Source organism: Acanthisitta chloris, unplaced genomic scaffold, assembly GCF_000695815.1.
Source record: "Acanthisitta chloris isolate BGI_N310 unplaced genomic scaffold, ASM69581v1 scaffold10495, whole genome shotgun sequence".
Classification (NCBI taxonomy): Eukaryota; Metazoa; Chordata; class Aves; order Passeriformes; family Acanthisittidae; genus Acanthisitta; species Acanthisitta chloris.
The window spans coordinates 20,954-32,175 of NW_008673164.1; the positions used below are offsets into that span (position 1 = coordinate 20,954).

General features: G+C 48.8%; 1 protein-coding gene across 1 annotated transcript in view; it reads right to left on the reverse strand.

The window, feature by feature from the left end:
* Nucleotides 1–597: 597 nt before the first annotated feature.
* The window catches only part of CSF1R (colony stimulating factor 1 receptor), an 18,284-nt gene continuing 7,659 nt past the window's right edge, over nt 598–11,222 (reverse strand). Inside the window, 18 exon segments of the mRNA XM_009074822.1 lie at nt 598–696; nt 698–733; nt 1,219–1,324; nt 1,912–2,011; nt 2,319–2,430; nt 2,559–2,681; nt 3,428–3,546; nt 3,692–3,792; nt 4,353–4,515; nt 4,706–4,816; nt 5,127–5,231; nt 5,720–5,846; nt 7,306–7,418; nt 8,003–8,193; nt 8,883–9,003; nt 9,268–9,383; nt 10,134–10,380; nt 11,200–11,222. The exon segment at nt 11,200–11,222 is cut by the window's right edge and continues 113 nt beyond it. Of these exon segments, the coding sequence (XP_009073070.1) occupies nt 598–696; nt 698–733; nt 1,219–1,324; nt 1,912–2,011; nt 2,319–2,430; nt 2,559–2,681; nt 3,428–3,546; nt 3,692–3,792; nt 4,353–4,515; nt 4,706–4,816; nt 5,127–5,231; nt 5,720–5,846; nt 7,306–7,418; nt 8,003–8,193; nt 8,883–9,003; nt 9,268–9,383; nt 10,134–10,380; nt 11,200–11,222 (2,113 nt within the window).

An 11,222-nucleotide genomic window follows, 5' to 3' on the forward strand; every position in this document is an offset into this window, starting at 1 on the left:
GCAAAAGCAGCAACTGCAGAGAGGTGAATTGCATGAGGAAATGTAGGGGTTAATGCATATTTAATGCTATGTAGAAGCCTTACCTATATCTAAACACTCACTCTGCAACATCCAGGGTCAGACTGACAAAGGGAAGAGAGCAGGATCACCAAGAAAGGGGATGCTTCTGGTGTGTGGAGCAGTTCCAGTGTTAGGACCTAGTTCAAGATGTGCTTATAGAACAGAAGGGTTCAGTGATGTGAGTGACACTTGGAAATGTCTTACTTGGCTGTGACTATTATTATTTAAAAACTGTAAACCCCAAACTTCCACAGCCTTTGTGGGAGGCAGGTGAGTTGTTCTTTACCTTGTAGAGATGGAGCCTGTTACCATCCTAACAGCTCTATGCTATGCATGAGATAAGACCTTAGGGACCCCATGGTGAGTCGTGGTTTTGAGTCACTCCTTCGCTCTTCTTTCAGTGTGGGAGTTGGTAACACTCACACTTTAGAAAGCACAGAGAGGGCCAAAGCAGAAGGCATCAGTGTCCTAGGGCAGAGCAGAACCATGAGCTCTGTGGAACCAGGACAAGGATCAACCCCGGGGTGATGGTCCCAGCTAACAGAACTGGTAGTTGTTGCTCTTGAGGAGGGGCTGGCCACTCTCCTCTTGCTCACAAGACTCCTCACAGCAGCCGGAGGGATCGCAGCCACTGTCTTTCTTCCTCGGCAGTAGAGGGGAGGTTGGTGTAGTCCTTGAAAGAAAAGGAAAAACAACACCCCATGTGTGTTTTGGTCCCTTTGATGGCATTTGGCACCTGTTTCTGGGTGGGTCACCAGCTAGGGATGCTAACTCCACACTGTACTACTCTGCTGTGCCCACAGAGCATGATGAGCTGGCAGGGCAGGCATGTGGTTGTGCAATTGTGGACAGCTAGTCCCGAGGGAGTGCACAGCAAATTCAGGGGAATGGGGCAGGGTGCTGCACTAGTAGTGTATCACTGCCCAGAGAGGGTTCGGCCAAGCAGCTGTGTTTCTTTGCCCAGCCCTCTTTGGTCATGGTGGAAAGTGACTTAACCCTTCAGCATGGGGAAATCTGGATGCCTCTCTGCACTTCCCACCAACACTGCACTGCTCCCATCAGCTAACAGCAAGGGACATCACAGAAAAGTTGTCCGGGAGCTGTGTTCGTGGAGGGGGAAAGCACATCTCCCCCCTTCTCCTTTCCAAAGGTCCTCACCTGCTCCTTATGCACCTCCAGTTCTTTCTGGATGAAGCAGCCAATCTGGTCAAAGGTAGGTCTCTGTGTGGGCTCCAGACTCCAGCACGCCTGCATGATGCTGTACCTGCAGGGCCACACCGGGACAGGGTGGTTGCATGGTGCTGCTGAAAGCTCTGCACCCCCAGGCTCTTCCCTGCAGCACTATGTCAGGGGCACAGTACTGAGTACCTGTCTTCCTCTATAAAACCCATGGTCGGTGCATGTGCTCCAGGGAAAGGTGAGCACTGAAGTGAATAGAGGAAACTAAACTATCAACAAGGAGTTTTATGCTTCTGAGACTTTTCTTTAGGCTTACACTAATTACCCTCTTGTAACCCACTCAAGCTTGTCTTCTCATTGTTGCAGAGTCAAAAGTAGCTAACTAGAAAAAGCAAAAACCCACCAAGTTCAGGAATGTAGACATATAATGTAAGCACACTCATTTTTCAGTCCATAAATAGGAGATGGGGGATAGAGCAGCACAACTGACTGTTCTAAGTCTTGCTTTCCTACAGGATCAAGCGTGGTAGGATCCAACCTGAACCTGGCAGACAGACCTGGGAGCAGCAGGCAGACCTGTGTCCAGGGTCCCTGTGCAATCTCCCTGCCTGTCCCATGAAGCAGCTCCAGCCACCCTGTCACTGCTGTGTGCATCTCAGTGCATCCACTCACATTTCCAAGGGAGCGAAGTCAGGCCTGGCCATCTGGTATCCTTGCTTCACCATGCTGTAGAACTTGCTGTTCACCACCATGCCAGGATATGGGCTTTTCCCTGTGACAGTAACAGGAGCAGAGGTGTCTCTCAGACTAGAGCCTTTAACACTCCAGCCTTGAGGGGTGGGAAGAGGCAGCCTGGAGCATTGTCTGAGCTGGTGCTGCTCAGGAAGTTCTGAATTAGGACACGTTGTCTGGAACCCATTTTAATGGCCCCTCTGGAAGCATAACACATTGTTTTATAGTCCTGATAAACCTAGATTTTTGTCAACCTTCCTCCTTTCTTGGAAATTTTTCTGCAGAGATGTTAGAGCAGCACTGAGCCATGGAAAACAAAAAGGGTTGCAAGCTCACTGCTTTCTTACCAAGAGAGAAGATCTCCCAGAGCAGGATGCCATAAGACCACACATCACTCTGCACTGTGTAAATGCAGTCAAAGATGCTCTCTGGGGCCATCCACTTCACGGGCAGGCGGGCCTGGAGGAACACAGAGAGAGTCCTGCAGACTGGGACAGGTTGGCAGCTTATGCTGCCCCTGTCTGTCCTGCATGCTCCAGCCCCACCCTACCCTCGTACCTTCTCTTGTGCCCATTTTAATGACTTACATTGCCTTTTACAACGTAATTTGAGTCATTCATGATGTCACGGGCCAGGCCGAAGTCGCAGATCTTGGCTACTCGTCCGTCTGATATGAGCACGTTTCTGGCTGCTAAGTCACGGTGGATGCACTGGGGAGAAGAGAACACAACTGAGACCCAGCCACCAGCCCCACCAGTCCCATATAACTCCCTACAGCCCAGGCCTGTCACCAAAACAATGCTTGTAAGGTCAAGGAGAATGTGTACTGCTTGAAAAGCCCCTGTCAGAGGCACTGTCTCATACCAACTACACACTCTCTTTCAAGCACTTCATTTGCAATGTTAAGACAGTGTGACATTTCATGCCATGTCCTTAAATCACTCGCGGGGGCTGTCATCTTCCCAGAGGAGACTCAGAACCAGGGGCTGTTGACACTGTGTCCTCATCTCTGAGACAGTCACACGGTGACTCTGACAGTCAGAGCCAGCTCTGGCAGACAGCTCAACGGCCACTTTCAGTTCCTTGTCCCTGGGGCAGCAGGGATGCTACCAGTGCAAGAAAGCTTCACAACAAAGTCCCTGAACTCATGTAAAAGCAGAGGAGAAAATGTTGACACTAGCGCGATGCACAGCCCTGGGTTCCCCCTGAATACTGCCCTGTTGTGAAGGCTGTGGGAGGCAAAGGCTCTGGAGGGAACGCCAGTCACCATGGCCCAGCCTGTCTGAACCCAACAGATGGAGTTGAGAGGCCCATTTCCAGCAGCAGCTTGCTTGAGCTTGGCCACCCTATCCAAAAATATCCCAAGCCTTCTGCAGACAGGATGACTGGCTCCTGCTTGGCTGGACTGCTGTTTCCCAGTTGGGGTGCTTAGGGCAGTTGTCCTCTTAGCACTCACATTCTTTGATGCAAGGAATGCCATGCCCTGGGCCACCTGGCTGGAGAACTGTAGCAGGTCAGAGAGATTGAGGGGACGGAGTTCCTCCCTGGCTTCATCTTCTTCCTCTGAGCTTCTGCCTGAAATTCAAAGCAGAGATTTAGACTTGCCGCAAACCTGGCAAGCAACACAAGCTATGGTGTGTCACAGTTCTCTAGAGCTAAACCAGACAGAGTGGCCAAAAGAAAGAAGTCGTGAAATTGCAGAAACAAGCCTTTGACTCACCCCTGACTTGTGCAGAGTCTGATGATGCTGAAGATGATGATGATGACACAGGCCTCATTTCAACATATGTCTCCAAACCCTGGCTTGAAAAGCCACTGTCGCTGAGTGAGAAGCAACAGAGATGTGAGCAGGCTGTTAGCACCCTGCAGCAGTACCTTCTGCCCTGCTCCACATCCACTGAGAGGAGAAAACACATCCCTGCCTGCAGGAGGTGACTTAGCCAGGGGCTTAAGGGCAAAGGGAAAGGCAACGTTGAAGCTGATTCAGAAAGGAGACCTCGGTGCCCTGTGTTATGGGGCTCCAGGTACTGTCCCCTTTTTGTTAAGCTCTTGGCTGATGGAGAGCACTCACCTTCATCCTACAAAACCTATGTGCCCAACAGTGCAAGAAGCCAAATATTATTGGTTCCAGATTATGGGAGGACAGACTGGACTGAAACCTGGATTTATTATGGGACATTCAATGACTACTGTCAAAGTCTTTGAAAAACTTGTCATTATAATGAAGTCTAAACACACACAATCCCAGTGCATTTTTGTTCCTGGTATCTTGTCAGTCCCCAGACCTTTGACCTTGATCACTCAGTACAGCACTCTGCACACTTCTCCCAGTAAGTACCCTGCATTGCTCTGCCCTGCAGCCACCCGAGCTCTGCTCTTACCTGCGGATGTATTTTTTCTCTAGGTCAATGTTTTTGTAATCAACAGCACTGTCTAAAGAGGTGTCCAGGGCAGAATCCTGAATAATTATGGATTCAGCCTTCTTCCTCAGGAAATTCAGCAGATCTCCATAGCGACAGTACTCAGTGATGACAAGGATTGGGCCTGGGAGAGCAGCAGGAAGAGTTCATTAAAGAAATGATGTTACTGTGATCTGCCCTGAGGATTTCTCTCCCTGGGAGGGCAGCAGAACCCATACAGCTCATCAGCTGTGGTGTGGCTGAGGAGAGGTGAGACCCTCAGAGGAGCAGACCATGGTAAGGATCCCTGGGAGAGGAGGGCTGTGGGGTCCTACCTCCATAGGTACATGCTCCCAGCAGGTTAACAATGTTCTCGTGGTGTCCCAGGTGACTCATGATCTTTAGCTCAGACATGAGAGCCTCCTGCTCATCTGTGTCTGCTGATGCTGCAGGGTGAGAGAAGGACTGTGTGAAGGAGTGAGGGAGGGGCAAGGAAGAGATTAAGAGGAAGGACAGCAAAAGGTGTAGACAGAGATATGGAACAGAAGGAGGAGACACAGAGAGGAAACTGTGTCCTCTGTGTCTTTGGCCTCATGCGTCTACAAAAATGACAGTAGTGTGATTCCAGCACCCAGTACTTGTCACAGAAACAAAGCAGATGTTGTAGCTTGGCAGCACCAACGTGTGGTGAGCACACACAACATCCTGCCTAGCAGAGCCTGGGAGGTTTCAGCCTTTGCAAGTTTCTGTGCTTACACTTTAGCATCTTCACAGCCACTTTGAGGACCGAATCTTCTTTGCCCAGCCCAAAAGCAGTAGCTTCTACCACTTTTCCAAAGGCTCCTGCTCCAAGAGTTTTTCCTGCAGAGAGAAAAAACAGTACTTAGAAGATGCATCAATCTTTTCCTATTTGTCCTGTACACAGCCTTGAGGTTGTCTGGCAGATGGGGATTCCTGGTGAGCTCAGACAAGATGACACACCCCTTAGTCAGGTGCTGGCTAACATCTGTGGGGAACTCTACTGTGAGCAGAGATGGTGTGAAAGAGGACACCTCCAAACATCTTCTATCCAGCTGTATGCCTTAGGAGTGACCCCAGATGCAAGAGGGTGGACATGATCCTTGCAATCTTCCTCAGAGCAATGGAGAGAAGAGGGAGGTTGCACCCTACGATTTGTCATACTGTGTGGGAGAGGGCAGCAAGGTTAAGACATGCTGGTTAAGGATGCTGCTGTAATATCTGGATGCAGCTCTGGATATTGCTCAGTTGCTTTGGCTCTGACCTTTGCAGCATTTGAACTCTTTGATGAGCTTCATGCCACCAGGCAAACAGCAAGGAAGGTTTCTTACCAAACTGGAGGTTATTTCTGGGAAACTCCCATTTTTCATTGTATGGCAGCTGAGTGGGATCGATAAAGATGTAGTTGTTCCCTTCACAGGCCTCAATGATCTTCCACCGCACCTGGTACTTGGGTTTCTGTAAGGAAGAGACTGGTTATTCAGTGTTCCTCAAGTTCTGGGGGTTTCCCAGCCCCAGCATCCACTCTAGCTCTCACCTTGCAGGCACAGAGGGAAGATTAAGATTTCAGCCCATCAAATATCTCTTGCTTTGAACCTGGACTGACTGAGAGAGGATTTCTCTGGACAGCCTGGTCCCTTTGCTGTTACAAAGTCCCCCCAAGTCGTCACCCATGACTGAGGGAGACTCTCTTGCCTCTTTCACTGAAAGCAGCCTGTTTACCATCATTTGGGATGGCAGAGCCAGCATGTCCCACCAGAGCAGTGGCTGACAGTGCCCAGCTGGTGCTGGAGGGAGATGTCTGTGCTGTGTCTCCTTCCTTGGTACCTTGAGCTGCTGAGCACAGCAGAATGGTGGAGCTGGCCCAGCCCCACTTCCCTTACAGGGAAAAAAAAATAAAAGAAATGGAGAAAGAGAAGTAAGAATTTCTTCTCTTTTCCAAGAATCTCATGGCAGAAGTAACCAGGCAAGGCAGTGAGAAGCACTGCTGGAATCCATGAGCAGAGAAGACTCTTGAGCACATAGCTTGAGAAGCCCATGACTGAGATAGGTAACCATGTTATTTATACCCATGTCCTGCTTCTTTTGGGCTTGCAAGCCTTTCATAAAAGCTATTTTTTTCAGAGATGTGCTTACACATTCATCCATCCTCCTCTCTCTGTCTGTGAACCACTGGCCAAAGGCAGCTCTGCCTTCAAAGCTGTAGGTGCTTCTCTGAGAGAGAGCTCTGATGGATCTTCTGGCAACCAGCACCAGAACTTTGCTGCAAAATTTACAGCCTTGATAGGCTGTCAAAGGAAAAGTGCCAAAAGGGAGAGCTGAAAACCAGGAGACTTTCACCCACTGATGAAGCAGTGGTGGCTACTGATTGGTTCAGTTTATGGAAACAACAGAGAAAGAATCCAAATGCTGGAAATGAGTCTTGCAGAGAAAATGGTGCAAGTTCTTATATAAAAATAGTGACCGAGTCTTCCTGGAGACAAACTCCTTCTAACATCATCCTGTTTCCTCATAAAGATAGCTTTTTATAAAGCAGCGAGGAAATAAAAAGTAGATGCAGACTGCAAACCACATTTTTTTTCTTCCTGGATTCATGGTGACCAGAGCAAAACCAGCTGCAACTGACAGCACAGAATGAGCACCATTGTCTGACACTGAATAGTAACCACACTGACCTCTGGGCTACAAGACTGAGGGACCAGGGCAGGAGAGGCGTTAACACACTGGGTTTGGTGCGTGAGCTTTGCCCTGAAGCATGAAATTCCTGGAGGGAGCCAGGAAGCAGAGGAGGTGAGGGAGGTAGCTTGACTGGTACACCTCCAGGCTGAGTTCTCCCTGCCCATCTGCCAGCAAAGGCCATGTGGCCTCTGAGGATGGGCAGCCCTTGCAGCCCTTGCTGTGCAACAGGGAAGCTGACCTGGTTGTACTTGTAAAGGAGGAAGAGGAGTAGGAGCAGCAGCAGCACCGATGTGCCTATGCAGGTGGAGAGAATGGGACTGAAGAGCTTGTTTGGGAGAGCCATGACACTTCCTGGAAGAGTTAAAAAAAGGAGGATGAGCAAAACACTTGTTTCAATCCCATCTCTGGGAGCAGTTTGCCCAGCTATTCACTTGACTTCCCCTGTATGCAACACACCCCAGCCTCAGAGACATCTTTTTGGGAGCTGCTGGGAACCAAGAGAAGTTCTTGATGCCAAACTCAAGGCTGTAATGGTTCCCCCCATGCACTCCAACTTCCACACAAACAGCATCAGGTGCAGGTCAGACTGACTGGGGACCAAGATCTGTGCATCAAGAATATTGTCATCAAAAGATGCAACCTCTCCACTCCAGTGGGCTGAGCAACAGCTGCACTGTGCCCTGGAGGTGGGTCTTGCAGTTTTAAGTAGTCCATGGTGTGGCTCAGCCTTTGTCACCAGAATATACACAGCTAGCAATTCCCATACAGTTCCCAGGACTGGCAAATGCCAAAGCCTCATGCTGTCTGTGAGGATACTGGGCTTGTGGAATCTATTCCACCTTTCTTGCAAGACAGTAGGGATATACATATAGGACAGTGGGCCCTCAAAACCCAAATTCTCCCCAACTCTGCCAAGCTACTGTTTTGTATCTTACTGGCGATGGTGAGTGAGTGAAACATGTCAGAATTGTTCCCTTCTCCATTAATGGCCACACAGCAGAAGGTGAAATTGGCACCCAGCTCCTGGAAGGGGATGTTGCTCTCCACCTCCACCTCTTGGAAGGGCAGTGTGTTCATCACTTGGGGTCTGGAGTCATTCCATAGCAATCTGTAGTCCTCACTGTATCTGCAGAGATAGCAAGCAGGAGAGAATGAGCGTTCCTCTGCAGCACAGCTGCTGGTAGGTGAATTGGTGCCTGCATCAGGCTAGAGAGAAGGCACAGGGAAATAGGGTTGCAGCTCTATGAGATGTTACTCTCTGCCCAGTTAAATTCCTCTCCCTGAACATCACAGCCCTGTATAGGCAGAGCCTTAACTGCCTTTATGTGGCTCAGCAGTTTTCTGTCAGCAATCCCTTCAGGGGGCTGATACTGAGGCACAACAGCCCTGTCCAGGCAGCTGCAATTGCTTCCCATGTTGCTGTAGCTCAGAAAGTCTGTGCTCTGCAGAACCTCAGACCTGTGTTGGTACCACAAAGATGACTGGACCAACTAGGATGTACCTCTACAGCAACATACACCAGGCTGCTTTTACAAGGTATCCACATGTTCCTTGGAAAGGCATGTGAAGAACATGAATCACAGGTGGCCAATCTCTTCAAGCTCAGGACTTTAAGAATAAAACATGCCCCCTCTTCTCAGGCAGTCCCCAAGATCCTCTTTTTTTTTTCAGCAGAGCACAATCCCTGTTGCTGGTACTGAACAGGCTCTGCTATATTGCCTGTAAGGGAACTCCTATGGTGCTGCACAGCAAATGCCAACATGGCAAGGGTGAGTGCACACCCTGGAGGTGCTCAGTCTCCTGGGCATTTCTTACCTGTCAGAGTAAACAGGGCACTGGTACCACTCGATGCGAGGGGCAGGGTATCCGATGGCCATGCACTGAAGGATGCTGGAGTCATTGGCTGGCACCTTGATTTTGCAGACCCTTGGAGAAGCTGTTGGGAAAAGCACATAAACAGAGAATGCTGTGACCAAAGAAAGGGCACATTTTCCATGCTCTGGTTTACTTTCCATGTGTGCATCAATAGAAGAACACAAGGAATGCCTGTGCTACACATAGGCTGGAGGTCTGAGTCCCAGATGCAGCCTGTGTGTCCTGTGGGTGCTGGGCTGGAAGCATCCTGGTGCTCCACTCTACTTGCTTCCAGCTGGGAAGTAGCCTCAGGGGAAGCAGGGTGATAGAATGGGCAAGCACTTACATTTCAGAGAGACACTGAAGGTAACTGATGCATTGGTCTCATTGTTGAGGGCATAAAATGTGTAGAGACCTCCCTCTCCTTCCTTCAGGCGTTCCAGGAACAGTGTGTTGTTGTACCTGCTCACGCAGAGAGAATAAACACCATGAACAACACACAGGCTTTGCTCAGCAAGATGCTGCTGCTTTCTGTAGCCTGGAGTAGTGAACACTTCCAAGCACTAATCCCAGCCCATGAGGGAGTCTGCTACTTGCTTCTTCAGGGAAAGCAGGGAAGGACTGATCTTCCCTAGAGGAAATACCTTTTACCACCAAGTGCACAGCACTTCTGAAAGGGTACAGGTGTGTGAATGCTCAGAAAAAATTAAACATCTAAATCATTGCCTTTGAAGGGGCAGAGGATGCTAGTCCTCCTGCCCTTGACATAATGAGTTATTCCATTTCTTAGCCCATGAAGTCATGGTCCTTAGTGCCCACTGCCCTCTACTCAAGTCTCTGATGCAAGAAAGAGTTCATCTTATAGCTAGCCATTATTCTTGCTAAGTGGCATAGTTCCTCTTGTGGGTTATTTTGAGTTTCTAAGAAAATGAAAGGGGAATTGCCACAACTCCCCAACAAATGGAATTATTTTCTTTCAGTCTCCTTTAGTCTCAGAGAAGGCTACCAATTTAGAGAGAGGTGGTGTTCTCCTTGACCTCATCATACCTGCTCACTGTGGTTTGCTAATAACATTGGAAAGAGAAGACAGAAATGCAGAACAGTTCCCCTCTTTAAAACCAGAGAGTTTTCTGTAGAATGAGTCCTGCCTATCTCGAGGAAAGCATTATTGGAAACATGTCACAGCCAGGGTAGAAGAAAAAGAGCACATACCAGTTGTTTCCAGAAATCATTTCTCTCTTGAATATGATGTCCTCAGAGTTCTTCACAGGGTTTGTGTGCTCCCAGCCCCAGTGGAGAAGTTTTGGGTAAGCCTCAATGTGGACCTGCAGCTTCAGACTGTCTCCCAGAGCAACCTCCTGGCTGGTGGCTTGCACTGGGGTCAGGAACACATAACCTCTTTCTGCAGGATGGAGGAGAGCATGACCATCAGCAGGCATGTCCAGAGACCTGAAACCAGCTTATACCAGCTCCATAAACAGATCATTATTGGAAAGAGCTGCCTTAGCTGGGAGACTGCAGGAAGGAATGAGACATTACACATTAAATTGCTAAAGGAGTACTTTTAAATTTCTTGTCATGGCAGCTTGGATTACACTCTGCCCGAGGAGAGCTACAAAACCTTAGTGAATGCTCATGGGGAAAGAGGTTTTACATGCTGTACCCCAAGAAGTGATGAGGCTAAAACTGTATCTACTGATGGTTCATAAAAGACAGGCCCTTTAGCTACACTCCTGGCTTCTCACTTGGAAACGACTCTGTCCAAGTCCTCTTTCTGAGCCATGGTGTGCAGCAACTTTGGATCATCAGCAAACTTCAGCCTATGAGCTGCAAGGATGAACTTTCCATCTCGAGATACAAACAAATATAAAATAGACCTGAATCTTCTCATGTGGATCTGTGACAGGAAAAGACAAAGATCCATACTCTGGTCTTGTGGCTCACCCTTCCTTCTACCCAGCTTTTCCTGATCTTCAACATAACCTCACCCCATTCTCTTTTTATTCTTTGAAAGATATTTATAAATACACAGAGAGAGAAAAGAGTGCTCCAATTTTTCATCCAGGACCCAAACCATGTTCTCCTGCGCCTCAGATGTGTATGGAACACAAGTTCCTTTCCTAGCATCACCATGGTTCTTACATGAGCCTTCAGGCACAAGTGAGAATTATGTTTCCAACAACAAAACGAGAAACAGGATGGAGGCAGAAGCAACAAATACTCAGGGTTAGGTGTGATTCAGCCTTCATGGTCTTTTGGGGAAGCACTTACCTACTACCCGGAGCATTGTTGAGGCATTCC